Raw genomic sequence first — 18,510 nt, 5'->3', positions numbered from 1 at the left:
TCTGTTGTAATTCACACAAGCATGAGAAAAAACAGAACAGATGGAATGAACAGATATGAATGTTCTTAAACTTAGAATAACTTAACTCAGAGATATTATAATAACCTAAACTCTCCTGCCATGTTTTATACCTCAGGATATCCCAGCACATTCTTAAGTTAGGAACGTATCCTGTGATAGCACTTGGATGATCAGCATCCAGGCTGCAGTGCCATAGCAATGCCATGCCTCGTTCTTAGTAGAAGTTCTGATGTACTTTTGTATTTTCCAGTACTTTGTAACAGGAGCCATAAAATCAAGTTTATTTAGTATTAAGAGATGAGGAAGCTCAAATAGTATCAATCTTTTCAACATCCCTACATTTCTAAATTGTATGCAATTTAAATTTAAAAAAGCACTCCAAGATGGGCATTAGAAATGAAGCCACTCTCACCTTTTAATTACAACCAACACTTCTGAATGGTGCTAGTGATGCTGGCTATTGTACATGCAAAGAACTGAGAGACTACTTCCAAAGTAATGGAGAAAGGAAAAAAAAAAGAAAAAAGAAAAAGAAAAATAAAGTCTTCTACAGGGATTTCCACCAGAACTCATCACCCTGCTGTGTTTCTGGAAATACACTTTTTGAACAGCTGTTTTTTGTAAGAAAAGAGCACATGAACAGAGAGGGAAAACTGTAAGTATTACTAGAAGAGAGTCAAAGTAGATATGAGCTTTAGGCTCAAACTGTCATAGGTGCACATTACCCAAGATGAAATATATTCCCAAATCTCAGAACTTCCCAGTGGAAGACATTTCTTTCTAAAGAAGCCTGTGTTCTAAGAAACTTACTTGAAGATTAGATCTCAGTCTCATCATATATACATGGAACGCACTAGTTTACACAACTAAAATATCAATTTTTCCCACAATATTTTGTATGGCTAGATGTAAAGAATCCAGTAGCCTTAACCATGTCTTTGATGTATAATCTAAAATTCTTGGCATCAGATAAAAAGCTTGAGCTGACATAGAATTTAGCTTCAAAAGATGTGAGCTAATACTCTTCCATAACAAGGTAAAATTACAATTTAAAGTCAAGTATCTTCTCAAATGCTTAACATGCAGGGCACATGCTAAAGGACAGAACACTTGACAGATAAGATTTAAGGTGATGTAAGGCCTGTTTATGCAAAAAAAAAAATTAAAAGGTCACGTGTGGTTTCAGGAGCTTAGGGAATGTTTAAAAAAAAGGCTTCATTGCAGCATATCTGGTGTTTATTGAAAGTTACAGAACATCTCAAAATCCCAAGAGAAAGAAAAACAATTCTCAGGTTTAAGAGAAAGTGAGAATAGTTATCTTTTTATTAAGGCTGGAATCACATCCTCTGATCTGCTGCCAATAATGAACTGTTAACAGGCTAAAAGCATATTTTTCCTGAAAAACACTGACAAATAAGAGCCCTTCCATATGTGGAGAGACTTGTATTTCTGGTATTTATTCCTACAAAAATACAGATAAGCCTACAAACCTACAGGAAGGTAAAAGTTAAATGGGGTTGGGAAACAAGTCTTTTGTTTACAAACTGTCTTTGTGCTTAAAATACAGTTGGATTATCTTTAAAAAAACGAAGAAAAAAATTCACACTATCAAAAACATCCTGATATGTTTTAAACAAAAGAAAAAAACGAAACCTGCAAAATCTTAATTGCCTGCACCTTTTAAATATCTATATGAAGTAGACTGAAGTTTCTTTCATCCTTCCACAGAAGAACTATACAGGACAGTTAGACATTCAGAGCTATTTTAGATCTCTCTAAACACTACTGGATTGCACTATGTAATGTATGCATAATCGCCCACAGCTGCTTCTTCCAGCATCTAAGCAAACTACCTTACAAAAAAGAAAACCATCTGCACCTCAGCATTCCAAAAGCATTAGCTGACCTTAAGTAGGGTATGCTCATGGGGATAAAGTATTTAACTAGGCATGCACATAATGATGCAATTTCAGAAGACAAACTTGCATTGACTGTCCCTAAACTATAGAGTTTTAAAGGAAACAATACTGACCATGAAATTTAAAAAGCATCTAGTTGGGGTAAATTTTGATCTATTTAGGATCCAACAACAACAGGTGAACTCCTAGAAAGGAGTGATAGAAGCCCTGGATTACAAAAATTGTGAAAGTCCTGAGTCCTGAAAGTACCAATTATAAAGATTAACCACAGCAGATTCAATTTTATTTTAGGTTTGACAGAGGAGAACAAGACCTGATACGCAACAGTGAATTAACTTTCACTATTATAAGGATTGCCTCTATTTAATTGGGATGTCAAGGCATACTAATGCTTCAATTAAACAAAGCCTGCTCTCTGTATATGACAGTTTATTTTAATATGCTTTACTCTGCCAAAATTCTATGCCTGGTACTAAATCAGATTTTATTCAATCAATCATGACATCAGTTGAGGAAACAATGAGGATTGCCATACATACTGCACATGGTTTTAAACCTTTCTCTCCCTTACACACATGTGTGTCTCTGGAGCAGACAGGCCTCTAAAAACATTGATATGATTATTTTCACAATGCTGTACAGCTAATTAGAAATATCATTGGAGAGATTATTTCCCTTCACTTCAAGCAGGTTCAATCATCCAAGAATGGAAGCGTTAATACAATAGCTTAGGAAGACAGGCATCTAGAGCACCTTAATAAAACTAATAGAAAATTTATGCAAGAATTTCTGCTAGCCTGTAAGGATTCACTATGTCATGATGTGTTGCTCCCCCTCCTGGATTAAATGTTAAAATTACTGTGCTAGTACTGGTTACAGGCTGATTTTAAACAAAGACATGCTTATTAACAAGAGTAGATGTCACTGAAAAATTACGTGAGTCATGAACTAAACATTTTTTCCAGAACCAAGAATGCCAGATGCTATCAGGACAGACAAAACAGTACATCCTTTCCTAACTTGCAGGCGATATAGGAAGAACCTATAGTTAAGGAGGAAAAAATACTAATCTTCACATAAGTACAAGAGAACAACTAAACAGACACTGAATTGCAATAGCCTCAATTGGATACTTAACAAGTTGCATCAAGTTTCATCTCTCTTTGTTTACAAAAGAGCATGAAGCCACAGGTCCAATGAAGAAGAGCTGTGAGTGGCTGGACAGTGTAACATGAACCACAGGCATCACATACCAACTAGCAGTTACATTACTACTCTATTTCACAAAGCCAGAGTAATAGATCAGCAGAACTCAAAAAACAACTTGTACTATTCCTGTTAACAGCATGGGATTCCATAAAATTTTCAAGTAACAGGCCTTGGACCAATTTCAGAAGGATACCAGTCACAGCAAATAGGAGATATAACAAAGAACAAAAGTTTCAATAGCTACACTTTTCTAGGTTTCTCACTTCATATCGGAGATACTGATTAAAAGCAACTGGAGTTCTGAAGTGCCACTGTTAATAGCTTGTGTAACTTTGTGAGGGGAAAAAAAAGACTGTAGGATATAAATTTTCTAATTATAAGTAAAATGTATTTATAGATAAAAATATATTTATAGATAAAAATATTACAAATTAGGCCTTTTAACAACTTTTATCCTTAAGCAAGCAGGCACAGCAAACAAAGTAAATTACTGTCAAGCTCTAGCAATATCTATTTTCTGCTATTCAAGAACATGCAATATAAACAATAACAAACAATAACACTATCACTTTAATTTGTTAGTGAGATTCACGTGTGAAGTTCGCTTATTTTACTAATGGTATCTAATGGGTTGATGGTTAGTGCCATAAAATATTCATGCTACTGTGAAAATGTGATGCTTGTTTGATTTTAATGAGTGCTACATAGTCCCATGCATAGCATTGAACACAACTAAAATAGATATATTAAATTTCATACCCCTGTGTTTAATAGACTGAGAGCAGATATTGACGCAAGACTGCCAGAACTGTCATCCTAATGAGAAAAACAGAAGCAAAGCCTTAGTGAATAAGTGAAAGAAAAGATCATTACAATATAGCAATATGCAAGCCAAAATTTATATTCATATGTAGAGTATTTATACTTGATATTTGAAAACACATAGATTTGTCTGTTCCTCCTGCTTCTCCATCTCTCAGAATATACAAAAACATAAACAGACTTCACACCTGTGCAAGATATGTATAGACATCCACTGTATTACTTTTCTGTTTAGACTCAAGTTTTGTTTTCTACACTCAGCACCTTTGCCCAGGGGGAGATATTTTTCTATGAAACTTCTTCAGTGCATGACAAGAGGCATTCTCTGATATACTGTCTCTCCCTAGTCCACATCACCCATAAGCTTTACACAGGCTTAAACACTGGCCTTGGAAGACAAAAAGAACAAAACATGGTCTATACACTTACACAAGAAGGCAAACTGCTCTGAAAATGAATCTTGAAGACCTTGCTTTCATTGAGCTCATCTTAGATTGCACCTTACACTTAACTAGAACTTACTTTAAAGCTTAAAACGAGTATTCAGTATATTGAGCATATGCAAATATATTCAGAATATGTGCACTGTGAAGAAAGGGACAAGAAACATAACTGCACTTGGATAAGCACTTGGCAAGAAGCAAAACACTAGGGTAACTTTCAAACAAAACTATCACTTTAAGTGTTTGGGTTTTTTCTATTTATCACCAGAGGGTAGAAAATGTCATGAAATAGCACAGTAACTTAGAGTAGGCATTTAAGTCCCCCATCTTTCCCTGCCTCCCATTATAATTAGTATTTCTAAATTGAAAGCTTAAATGTCAAGTTGGTTTTCTAGTGAAAAAGCCAAACTGAAAGATAGAGGGGAGTGGGAGTGGTATTTGTTAGAAAAAGAAAGAGACAACACAGCTGTTGCTTTTAAGCATTGGATTACAGCACCTGGAAAAAAGAAAAAAAGCTTTTTATCATTCCTTCAACATTATTTCTGAACATATCTGCACTGTTCTTGTACCAGACTAGTAAAAAGCATTTTAAAGGCTTCTTTCTGCCTTGCCATACTATTTTATCCTTTTCAGTACTGAAGTACCATGCCAGTCTCAGAAGAATAAAGCTTATATTAAAAAAACAAAAAAAACAAAAAAACCCAAAAAGCCCCCACTTTTTAAGAAGTCCACAAAAGACAGCATCTTTATCATCAGAATCTATTTTGCCAAATCCTGTCCTTTTGGAATTTGATAGAGCCTGCCTAGATGATGATTTTGTTACCACAGCACCTCAAGCTCACCAGCATAAATCTACTTAATGTTCAAAAGCTCAATTGTTAAGAGAAGTAAAAACTACTATTTTTATCTGTGTCATTCTTTACTAAAGAAACTCAAAGGCCCAATGAGGGGCAGGAGGAGCTGCCCATCAAAAAGAGAATCTAAAGAAAAAAAGCATCTTGGATTCCACCGAACCAAAGTAAAAATCACTTCTATTACCTCAAGACTGTTTCTATATTGTTTCCCCAAACACCAGCAACTTCCAAGGGCAGAAATGAAAATACATACATACATGGTTTTTTCCCACAAGCTTTAGAAAGTTTGCTTCAATACTACTTGTATTTGACCTGAAAGACCTTTTAAACAAAAAAACATCTAACATGAAACCAAAACACAGTAATCAGAAGAATTCACATCAGCAAACACCTCTGCAGTACTTTCAAAACATTAGCCTACAGCAAGCATGTGACTGTAGAGTATTCCCCTGAAGATGCGTTTGTGCCACCAACATAGAACTGACATCATGCAAAGCTCTCCTTGACACATTTTCTTTGTCAAAGCAGCTGAGTAAGCCCTGGTACTAGGACATGAACTGTATTTTACGTCCTTTTTGAAAATACAAGGAGGCATTTGTCTCTGAGGCCTTGCCAGTTTCATTACCATTTTACTGACAAGATAATCATTGCAAAAGTCTAAAATGCTGGGGAATATCTTTGAAGGACTTCAACACAACACTTTGTCTTATGTCTAGCATAGCATTTTATTGACATGTGTGACTCTGGAAAAGTGACATCCATTTCTTGAGAATTTGGGACACTGCTACAGTGTCTACAACGAAAACCATCACAGCCTTCTCCCTGCTGTCCCTGTAGATAATTTGTTATTCAGGTGTTAATATTCCTTGCAAGAAACACTACCCCATTTATTGTCTGTCCTGGTTTCAAGGTAGTTTGTTATCAATGTATTTCTACCTACATCTGCTAAATAGGTAGAAGTCTTGCCTTTCTCTTCTCTCCAGTAGTAGTGCATAATGAGCCAACATAACTTCTAGCTAGATAATGATCTGTTTAAGCACCACTTCTATGAAAAAGCATATAGCACTGTATTTACCTACTTCTTTCAGATATTCAAATCCTTAGATTTATTAACAAACGTGCCATGTACACTTTTTAAGCATTAGGAGCTTCACACATTGTTAAACTGAAAGGAAGAGTTAATATTGCAAGTTAGGTCCAAGTCATACGAAAACCGATTCAAAATGCATCTGTTCCTCTGAAGAGAAACCTCCAACAAACCTTGGCCCTGGGAGTTCTGCAGATTCAGAGAATGTAATTTCTCCAATAGACTTTACATTGGAGATAACAACATCAGAAAGATACACAAGCGAAGACACTAGGTTTTAGACCTCCAGGACAGTATTTTACTTTTTTTGTTTGTTTCAGAGCTACAGAAAAATGCTATTTTCAGAGACTAGTTGTAGGTCCAGTGTCCTGGTCATAAAAATAATTATTAGTGTTTAATGACTAGAATGCCTAGAATTATCTTCCATTCTGTGCACAAGGTGATAGCTTTTGGAAAAGACAACTTTGTTTCTGAATAAGCAATCATTTCTAAACCAATGCAAGCTTTTCATCATGTGTCAGATTTAAATACAGAAGTCTTTTCCCCCCTCCCACTCATTAAAGGCTGTATCACTGACAATACCTTTAAAATTGCTGATAAAGTGAATTTGGTGTGTATTTTACTTTTCTTTATCTTGTGCTGTTTATTTACATTGTTACTTTAATTTCAGCATATTAAGGAAAAAAATCACGATGTTGCTTTAAACAAATTAATAAAAAGTATTTAAAATTGTTTTGATAAAAAGAGTTAAACTTAATGACTTGATATTCAGAATCACTTTCATCATAGATTACAAGCTCTTTTCTTTAACCATAAATGCAAAAAATGAAATTGAGTTTCCATTTTCAAACAGAAGTTGCACTCAATCGATACACACCAAAACGTTACACATGAGCACACAAGTCACTTTCTGCTTTAAATGCTTCTGTTTTAAAATACTTCAGCAGTCTAGTTTGAAGCAGATTTCTGTTTAGATCAAAAAGAATTTAGCAGATTGATCACTAATGACCACATACTTCTTGTAACAGCTAGTTTTATTAGCTGTAGTTCATGAAAAAAGTGCATTTCCTAAAACCAAATGCATTTGACATTTGCAGTCTTAAAGAGTTTGTATTTTCCCTTTAAAAAAAAAAACAAAACAAAAAAACAGTGAAGGAAGGAAGCCCAGAGGAGAGAGATGTCCAGCAAAAAAGTTGGCCTCAATCACATCCTGCTTGGGCAGCTCTAAATCCAAGGAGAGGCAAGCGTGCCAGCAGCTGCAAGAAGGAGATGCAGCTGCCAAGAACTTTCAACCTCTGACCCAGTTTGAGCTACAGCATCTCTCCCAAAGTATGCTGATGGCAGCACAGCTGCAGGGGACTCTTGTCATCTCCCAAGCCAGGCAAGCCCTGCAAGTTGCCTTTTGGTTAAAAGATTTCTCTTGTACATATATATACTAAGAAACTCACAAAGAAATTCTTCACAGTAATATTCACTAGGCAGTCCCTGAAGGCAGAGCTGGCTTGCATCATTGTCTGAAAAATGTCTGAAACAGTAACCCAAATTAAGTTTCCAGATTTTCTTGGAAGTTATTCAATATATTTAAATCACTACCTGACTTTTCCATGGAGGTATATAGAGCAATGCCTAGTTGATAGACAGTGACTAGGAGCCACGAACATTCATTGAAATGTAATTATCAATTTACTACATCATCCTTACCAAAACAAAGACAAGGGGGCCTCCATCAGCCAGGTCAGAAACGTGGCATACGCACCCCACCACGTTTTTTAACTATAAATATACAACGATGCAATTCTTTTCCTGTTTTACAAATAAGAAAGCCCTTTAAGCTTCGCAATATTGCCATAAATCTTTGACATAAGTCTTAACCTTACCTAAAAGACTTCCTCCTTCTATTAATTACAAAGTTTTTCCTGTCATGAGTTAATTTTTCCCACAAACGGGCTTCTTAAGACCTCATTTTTCAGTTGAAGGATGCTGACTCACTACTGAATTTCCTTAACCAGAGGTTTATTTGCATCCTCCAAAAGCTGGCCATCATTAAAGTCACAGAACTGTGCATTCAACAATGCTGAGTGCCATAGCTGTTTAGGAATGGCAAAATTAATAACAAATTACCATAAACTCCCTCACAGGTAGCTTGTCTACAGTTTAAGCCTATTCTTACCTCCATAGTCAGGTTCATTTTACAAAAGGTGGTAAACAGTGAGCAGCCTTTGTTCTGACCACAGATGGATAAAAAACTGGGGGAAAATACAGGTTTTGTGTCTCAGATACACTTGATCCCTTGACTTAGACAAAGTGGAAGTTTGTAGAGATATACCATGTAGGAGATGAAGTATTCTGCTAGGTTCACAGAATTACTTGTGAACAGAACATATTAAGCTTTAATGATATTTCTATCAATTTCTTAAAGGTCTTGTAACTGCATTCTTGTCTATATTCTTTTCATCCACATCTCCTGCATAGTGAGAAATTTAGCCTAGTGACTTCAGTCAGCCACGTAAAAATGAAGATGCGATTTTCATTGATCTTCAATAACTAAGGGCATCTACATTCATTTCAGCCCATTACCAGCTTAGTAAATCTGAACGTTTTTGAGAATAGAAACATTGGCTTTTCTTCAAAGGCATATGCACATAGAACTAGATTGTACATTTTAAACACATATGCAAAACATTTGACATGTTAAATATGGAGACACTAGGGTCACCTCTCAATTTAAGAATCAAATTTTCTCAGGTACTGTAGATACAATTCTTTTCGGAGCACTCTGTCAATCTGGATTCTCCTTTAATAACTGTATATCTTAGCTCATGATTCTTTACCTAAAAACCATGCATGCTTTAGCTAAATTAAAAGCTAAAAATATTAGCTATTACTGACACATTACTCAATATTATATAAATCCAATATTGACCCTAATCTGGCAACCATTGTAACACAAACCACATTACGTGTGGCTAGGACCAACTCAATCATATTTAAAGATAACACATTGTTTTAATACACTTGCTTTTCTGCCACTTTGGAGAAGTTAAAAAAATGGGAATACTACAGTTTGAAAGAAAATCAGTCACTAGGGACAACAGGATAAAAAAAGATGACCAGTACTGCAGATTATGACTTTGTCTCCAGAACAAATATCTCCATTACTAGGTAATAGGAAGCAGATGACTTGGTAGTGTTGTGCACACTCTCCATTTCTCAGGATGGAAGAGACATCTGGATTTTTACCGCAGTATTTTCATAGCACAAGGCCATAGTTTACTTGTAGATCAATTCTGTTGAACACTTGTGCTCTCCTACCCAAAAAAGGAAACCATTAAAATAATGAAAATAGTCTTTGAAAACATTAAAAAGCATTCAGTTTACTACAGTGTATATCATAGAATCATCGTCTGCTTTTGGGTTGGAAGGTACCATTAAAGGCCATACAATCCAATGCCCAAGATTGCCAAAAGTCCAATCTCATAATTTTCCTATGACATTTTACCGTGTGATAAGGCCAATTACGTTGAAGTCCTTAAAAAAGAACCTCTCATTTTTCACTTCCTTGCTCTCAAAAAGCCTTCACCTTGAAGCTCTTTCTAGAAGGTGGCTAAACACTGCTTCATTCACACCCATTTGCACCTGCCGAACACATCAGTTTATGTGTTCTCTGAAAGGAGACAGAGAAAGCAGGTCTTAAGAGAGTGAAGTTACTGTTTTCACCAACAAAAGAGACAGTCACATTTTGTATGTCACCCAATCTTTCAACTTCAGGATTGCACATTAACACTAAGTCAATGATACATTACCAACTGCTCATCTTTAAAGACTATACCATTACATTATTTTATTAAAGAAAGACTCCACAGGAACTAATATATGGAAGTGCAACTTTGTGTCAGAGGAATGAAGTCAGAACTACCTTTTTATAATACTTCAGCAACTCCAAAACAAGATCAACTTATTTCAAAACAAAAATGAGATTAAAAGTCTAAATGAAACAAGATTACACATTTCAGAATTCTAAGCAATTTGTCACAAGTAAGCCCATCAGGCAAAGTGAACTATGAAAGATGAGTTAGTTTTAAAAAACCCTAGTTTTGTAACACTAGAATATGCAAGAATACTTTTAAAAGGTACATTTTACTTGACTGGATCTAGTCTGAAGAAAAGAAAAGCTGAATACACAAGTATAACTGATTTTATTGCAGAAAACAGGCAAAAGTAACTCAGAACTGAACTTCATAAAGGAAATCTACAGTACTTCACAATCACCTTTATCACTACAAAATTGGTTAAATAAAGGAAAAGTTTTATGGGAAATAATTACAAGTTCTGATGTTTTAATCAAAACAGCTTAAACATTTTTTGAATATGTATCATCTTTTTGTAAGCACTGAAATCTACTGAAGGATTTATTAGATAATCATAACACTCAAACTCCTTCTCAGTAACTACTATTCTCTTTAAAAAAGCCCCCAGTCTTCCCAGAACACTCTATGGTTGTATAGTAACCAGGTGGAGGTAACAGCAGAGAACTGCAATATCTTTGCATTAAGTTTTATGCCTAGAGTTATGTGATGTTTACTCACCTGCTGAATAATTTTTGAATCTTTTGGAAGGTTTTCTCTGGGTGGGACTTTTCCAAACAGCTTCCAACCAGGAGCACTTTGGACAGCAGGTTTGAGTTCCTTTGTCTTTTTAGTGAAAAAGTTTCTGAAAAGAGAGGAGGAGTTTCTTTTTGTTTATTATAAGCACATAATCAAGCCATATTTGTAGCCACTTAAATTTCTTTAAACCAAGTTCACCACTGGAGACATACCGCTCAGCAAATGCATAGTGTGCTGCCTTAGCTTCCTCTTACACTTAAAACTAATGAACTTGAAGTGGAGCAGCTTTCATGACAAGTACTTTGATACCAATATATTTGTACTTAACACTCAGTTTTAGCTCTGAATTCTAAGCTACTTTATGCAATACCAGAGGTCTTTTAGTAATAGTAGACACTTCCATATATGTAACTTAACAGCATGCAACAGCTTTCAGAATTTTGTTTGGAGTTTGTTTTAATATATCTTATGGAGTTATTTGGAGACTGAAAAGAGCTGGAAATCACTGTTTAACTTACGGATTTAAAAAGAAATTGTGAACTATTACTTCTAACATTTTCTGCAACTTTCACACCTTTAGGTCTTGTAGAACTAGAAAACCAGGGAACATGAATACAGATTCAGTTTAGCAGGTAATGTTTGCCAGTGCCAAAAGCAATTACACTCAGACTGGATTGCTCTTTTACTTCTTCTAAAGCCAACCATCACGAGAGCCTATTAGCAACCATTTGCCTGGATACACAGCTGTACTGTTTAACTCCCAATCACAAGCTTCCACAGAGCTTTCTATGCACAAGTGCTTTGAACATTAAAGAAGTGAATTTATTCTGAATAGTAGAACATTACTTTCCATAAACTTATGAATAACAGAAAGGGATTAAAGGCTCAGTAGTCTGTAAAGTTACTTCTCAGGATGCTTACAAGTTGACCTCTGAGTGAACAGAGTATAGAACACTCTTATGGGAAGATGTTTTTTGTGCAGTGCTAACTAGCTAACTTTGTACCTTCACACTCTTCCTCTGGAAAGAGATCCTCAGATTTATTCTTCACTTAAAGCATTGACTATATTTTAGTGAACATTTCTTTCTCAAATTCAATATTGCCACATTTGTGCACAGAAAACAGTCTCTCGGCTTTGCCCCCAGAGAAGTAGCATGCTTCAGCCACCACATTCTGAAATGAGCACAGTTGCTCTTAAATTCCATCCCTGTCAGGGTCTCTGACCATGCAACATAGATTCACAATTAGGAACTGTTAGTGTTTATAGGATATCGTATAGCTTTCAAATACAAACACTTACTTCAGTTCCTAGAATGTTTTCTGTTATTTGAGAAACAAGCAAACACCTGTAACAAAAATCCCTTCTCGGCAAGACTGTGTGAATGGACACTACAGAGTGTAGCAAAGATCTAGTCACCAGAAAACAGCAGGCTGGAGAGTAGACGTAGATGCCTATGAAGTGTGAAAGTCTCCCAAGAAGCTGTAAATTCATGACTGACAGCCCTGGGGGACCTAGGAGACAGAACCCTAAGACTCTGTTTGGTCTGTCCAAGGGAAAGCAGCAGCTGCTACACGCAAGCAGGGGTATGGGATTACATACCCACTTGGTAAGAGTGTACCTGTTGAGATTTTTTTTTTGAATACTCACATAGAAGCTGTGGGTGCATTTGTATACCCCACCACATCTGTGGAGGTGTCCCAGCTGTTCTAACCCAGTAACTAAGCAAGTAAGTTTGGGAATAATTGCTTGCACTGTATGAATAGTTACCTGCCATTCATGAAATTAAGCTGTTGCTATTAAAAATAGCTTCATTAATACAAGGTGTTCTAATAAGCATTGGTTGTGATTCATGCATCCTGCAACTCTGTCTCCACCAAGGAAACCTGCAGTATCTTAGTCTATTCCTGTGGAAGCAATGTAAGCATTTAGAACATCAAACTAGCAGTTTCTGACAGATAACCTGGAAGGAAGGCTGATGAAAAAGCCAAGCCACAGTACCAATGTCTTCGGAAGACAATTCCTCAGTCAATCCCAGGACTGCACACCATTACTGAAGTGAACAGGTCTGTGAACAGGCTTTTGACACTGTCTCCCATAACATCCTCCTCAAAGCTCGGGCAGTGTGGCTTGGATTAGTGGACAGTGAGGTGGATCGAGAGCTGGCTGAATGACAGAGCCCAGAGGGTGGTGATCGAGTTGGAGGCCTGTGGCCAGTGGGATTCTACGGGGATCGGTTCTGGGGCCAGTCTTGTTCAACATCTTCATCAATGACCTGGATGAGGGGACAGTGTACCCTCAGCAAGTTCACTGATGACACCAAACTGGGAGGACTGGCTGATTCCCCAGAGGCTGTGCTGCCATTCAGAGGGATCTCAGCTGGCTTGAGAGTTGGGCAGTGAGGAACGTCATGAGGTTCCAAAAGGACAAGTGCAGAGCCCTGCATCTGGGAAGGGACAACCCCATGCACCAGGACAGGCTGGGGGTGACCCACTGGCAAGCTGTGAGAGCTGGGAGTTCTAGGGGACAGCAAATTAAACATGAGCCTGCAATATGACTTAACATCGGTCAACAAGGCCAATGGCATCTGGGGATGCATTAAGAAGAAGAGTGTGTCCAGCAGGTCGAGGGAGGTTCTGCTCCCCCTCTACTCTGCCCTGGTGAGGCCTCATCTGGAGTCTTGTGTCCAGTTCTGGGCTCCCCAGCTCAAGAGGGACAGAGAACTTCTGGAGAGAGTGCAGCACAGGACCACCAAGATGATCAGGGGACCGGAACATTTTTCATGAGAGGAAAGACTGTGGGAACTGGGGCTGTTTAGCCTAGAAGAGGAGATTGAGGGGGGATCTTATCAATATTTACAAATATCTAAATGGTGGGTGTCAGGAGGTTGGGGCATCCATTTTTTCTACTGTATCTAGCAACGGGACAAGGGCTAATAGGATGAAGCTGGAACACAAAAAGTTCCATTTAAACATCAGAAAAAACTATTTCACTGTGAGGATGACAGAGCCCTGGCACAGGCTGCCCAGGGAGGGTGTGGAGTCGCGTTCCTTGGAGGACTTCAAGACCCACCTGGACATGTTCCTGTGCGACCTGATCTAGGTTGACCTACTTCTGCAAGGGGGTTGGATTAGATGGTCTCTAAAGGTCCCTTCCAACCCCTACCATTCTATGATTCTATGATCCATAAAAGAAAAGATGCAAAAAGTGTACTTACATAAGTAACAAAAACTACTTTCACAAGCACAGGATAATTTTCACTGTGCTTTCTGCTGTCTTCTGGAGAGAAGGAAGAGTGTTCAAAGAATCATCAAGAAAACAAGACGGATTATTCTGAAGTCCAACACATCACTAAATACAGTACAACAGCCTTGCCCCTAAGTCTACAACTATGGCAGCAGTCGTATTGAAACTTAATTGGAGGACACTTTTCTTCCCTCAAATGCAGGTATCCAGAAAGACACATTTTGGAGTACCATTCTTGAAACACAAAATAGGTCATGCATCCTGACTTCATGGACAGCCACAACTATCCAGTCTCTACACATATTACAGAGTACCATTAGGATAACCTAGCAGTTCACCTCCACTGCTTCCAGCACCTGTGGAAGCTGAAAAGATGTGTATCATTAACACTATTTGTTATCTGTCACTGTATCAAAGCTGTTTGATAATTAACCAGGAAGCTGGTAGATTTTAAAATGAACATGTAAAGACACAGAAGGTTTTAATCAGTATTTCTGTACAAAAGATTTAGACACTCTCATGGCCCTTCCAAGACCTGCTTTTTAAATTTTGTTAAAGCAAACCTTCCAGAATGTAGTCCCCACCATAAAACTTGAAGGTTTAGGGTTTTTTTTTTATACTCCTTGGTGTAATGACTTAAGCAAAGGCTTGTTTCATAGTTTATGAATATGCAAGTGAAAATACACAATTTTACTTGTATTGAGTAATTCATTGAAGTCTGCTTCTTGTGAAAGCCACAAGCTGGTCAAACTTTATATCCTGTCAGAATAAAACTCACACAGGAATACTAATCTAAGAGAAATTGATGGGAGGTTTACAAATAAGCCTTGCTGAAGATGGAAGGACACTTTTAATACATTGTTTTGGCAGCTAACAGTATCAGAGCTGATGTGTTGTTGACAACAGTAAAGCTTTACAAAAGCCCTGTTACGGAACAGCATCTGTGAATGCTTACAAGTAGCATTCACTGAACTGCACAAAGCATACTAGATTTGATATATTTGTTGCTGCTTAGAATATTCATGAGCTTCCCTGGTCTCAGGAAAAGTCATCAATAGAGATGGACTAAAAAGCCAATAGCATTTTGGTACAGAATCTCAAAATCCATTTGAAAACTTCAAAATTCCTTAAAAAGAAGCCCCCACTTTAGAACTGAATAATGCTTTCTGTTGAAAGGACTTGTGGGATACAAGTATTAAATTAGTTCATTGAATTAAGCTCTAGTTTACAAAAGCCCAGTGGAAAAAGTTTGAAGTTTTTTCCCAGCTAGTTTTATATAAACACACTGGAACGCATATTAATACTCTAAACTGACACTCAAAAATGTTTCAGTAGGTGCATGGAAGAACTTGAAAAGTAAATGGAGTGCCACAGAATAAGAAGTCATTACTGGCACAAGACATCTATTCCTAACATTGTTTGGATTACACTATACAAAAATCGTGTGTCCTCACAATCAGTACAGCTGTAGCAGTTTTGTAACAGCAAGTGGTAGTTTTCTTCCTTATTTAACAATGTGGCTTCAATGGTGCCTACTTGTGCCCACACCACACTGTGCAAGAGTTTCACCTTAATGATAGTACAGTAATTCAAAAACAATAACCATTTCCACAGGTGGTATTCAGTGTGATGTTCTAGTAATGTAATTACTTATGTTCTGCTTTTTCTCTTTGTCATGGTTTAAGCCCATGCAGGGACTAAACACCACAATTAGACTCAAGTACCCCAGACTCTGAACTCCCCGAAGGACAGGGAGGGCTTAATTGCCACTTATGGTCCCAAACAAAACAGATCAGACTACTCAGCCTCGGGAGGAAAACAAAACTTAATTCAATCCACTTCAAACTAAAACACAACAAACAGAAATATCCAATGGAAAAATAACACAGAGAAAGGAGAATGATGGAAGTGTAACCAGCTCTTTCAGATTACCTTTCCCCCATCCCTTCTCTCTCCTCAAGCTCAGAGCCCTGAAACCATTGTGATTACCTCCTCCCCTCACAGGCGGTGAGTGCCAGGGGCATGGAATGGGGGGTAGAATGAGTCCTTTCCTGATGTCTCTCACTGCTTATCACACTCCTGAGAAGTGCTCCTCACCAGCCCACTCTTGCTCCAGCTCAGGGTCTCCCACACACCGGACAGCCTTGCACAGGCCACTCCCCTTGGGCACCATAACCCCAGTTCATAATCTCCAGGTTGGGGTCTAAACTGCTCATTCGCTCTGACCCAGAGTCTCCAACTCTCAACTCCCTCTGGCATGGGGGTCTCTGCCCCTTCCAAATTCCCATCCTTAAATAGTAAAGGCAGACACGCCAGACTAGCCCAGCTGGGCTGGAGATGGGTCAAAACCTCAAAGCCAGGGGAAATTCCAAGAACTTTTTCCCAGGCCTGCACTGCAGCCCACTCCCCTTGTTACCAAGCACAAAAGGTCTCCTCATAAAATCATAACACTCTTAAATGACTTTTTTTGTTGCTGTTTAAGATAAATCCGTGAATTCTAAATGCAGTTAGAATTCAGTCTCAGAATGGGATAGGTGGAACTTGATATTTTAATGGGATTATTTGGTTTGTTTACTTTGAGGTTTTGGCTTTCCCCATCACCACCACAAAACCCAAACACAAAACTTTTTTTCCTCTTTTGAGCTACCTATATGCCAGCCCAAGAGGATTTCCAGGTTTTAGAGAAGTTACTGGAAAATACTAATTACTTCAAACTTGATCTTAAATTTCATCCAAGACTAGAAACTAGACTGCCATGTTTTCACATGGCTGAAGTGGTTTGAATAGCAGCAACCATGAACGTCAGCAGGTAGGAAAGGCAGTAGCCTAGATATAACTCTGCCTCTAGGTATAATTGATTCACTGGTCCACAAGACCAAGTTATCTTGTGATAGTCCTCTGAGTAAAAATATCAAACTCAAATCTAGTTTCAAGTTAGATGTCACTTTGCTACAGTTCTTTCAAGAAAAAAAAAAAAGCACACACATTGATCTTCCCTTTCTACAACTACACTGTGTGTCAGTAACCAGTACTTGGCAGCTATGTGCATTCCAAAAAAAAAAAAAAAAGGAGTTGCTTTCTTTCCCACCCCAGATGCACATCCTTGGGTTTCCAATCTTAACTTTGAGCTTCAAAGGAGCCTGCCAGAAGAATCATCTCTGATATTCCAGAGCTTTGATGTTGTTGAGATCTAGTACTGCATTACTAGAAGCAACTTTATTTACTGCCCAGTTTTCCCTAAAACTCCCATTTGAGTCCAAGTATTCTTAACAATAACACTTGGAAACAACATATATATCATGAGCCTATATATCTGCCCTTAGTCCTCTAGCTTTAAAACAAGGTACAGATTCTAACTTATGTCTCCACTCCCTCCATAAAACTGTAACCTGTAGCCTTTAAACCCATGTATACCACAACACTTGTGAAGTGCCTGCCTCAGCTTTCAATGCTACAGGCCCAGAGAAGGCTCATGGCATAGCTATTCTAACCCCATAGAGAGGCAGGAGAATGAATTGTGCTAAGAAGCACAAAGGAAAAAGAAAACAGTAATCCTTAAGATTCTCCAATTAAGTTTAGAAATCTATGAAATGCAACTAAATTGCAAGATAAGCTGAAATGCAGTCCTGGTGCACATAGCTTACTCTGCATTGTTAAAGTAATCCTGATGTGACAGCCCAGAAAGCCATCCTAACTGTTCAGCCATCGAGTCCAGTAATGCAGCTTCAATCATGTATTTAAAAGGCATAGCCAACTCAAAGAGAGTCAAAGCAGAGAGAACATTGTCCTAACAGGGATTTGCCTCCTCCACATTGAAGGAAAGGTTACAGCATCATTTTTTTACTTATTAGGTGTCAGAGAATCAAATCATTAGAAACACACTTTCAGATTCAAGCTTCACTTGTTCTACTGCTTTTAGTTAACTATATACAAATTTTAAGTGCAGAAGATGGTTGAATCTTACACCTGAGCCATTTAAGAGGAGTATGAAGCATGTCAAAATGAGCCTGCCTTTCTCCAATTTGTTAACCTTGCACTATGAAAAAAGGCAAAAATCAAATGGCGTTAAATACATAGACATGGAGATGGTCCCAGGAGAGAGCATGAAACACATGAACTGCTACACCTGACCAACCAGGCATGCTTCATTAAAGTTCACTTCAACTTACACATAAATGTCATTCCGCAAGAACCGACAAAGGGAGTGAGGGTTGATCATATTCTGTTTTATTAAGCATCTAGTACCTGTTATTACACACTGCCTAAAACAACTCTCACATTAAATCCAGAGAAGCAAGACACAAACA

The 18,510-nt window shown here is 37.7% G+C and overlaps 1 protein-coding gene across 3 annotated transcripts in view; it reads right to left on the bottom strand.

Moving 5' to 3' along the window:
• The window catches only part of TBC1D12 (TBC1 domain family member 12), a 44,947-nt gene that overhangs the window by 14,495 nt on the left and 11,942 nt on the right, over positions 1-18,510 (bottom strand). For 2 of the 3 annotated variants that reach the window (XM_062001491.1, XM_062001489.1), the window contains exons 2-3: positions 10,942-11,065; positions 3,909-3,965 (exon numbers count right to left, since the gene is read on the bottom strand). Coding sequence is in view for 2 of the 3 variants with exons in the window: in XM_062001489.1 (XP_061857473.1) it covers positions 3,909-3,965; positions 10,942-11,065 (181 nt within the window). In the remaining variant the exon portion in view is untranslated. The remainder of the gene's footprint in view (positions 1-3,908; positions 3,966-10,941; positions 11,066-18,510) is intronic. The other variant, XM_062001490.1, reaches the window with a different exon arrangement.

The sequence above is a fragment of the Colius striatus genome, chromosome 8, assembly GCF_028858725.1.
Source record: "Colius striatus isolate bColStr4 chromosome 8, bColStr4.1.hap1, whole genome shotgun sequence".
Classification (NCBI taxonomy): domain Eukaryota; kingdom Metazoa; phylum Chordata; class Aves; order Coliiformes; family Coliidae; genus Colius; species Colius striatus.
The sequence above is the reverse complement of the archived record's forward strand: the minus strand, read 5'-3'. Positions and strand labels throughout refer to the sequence as shown.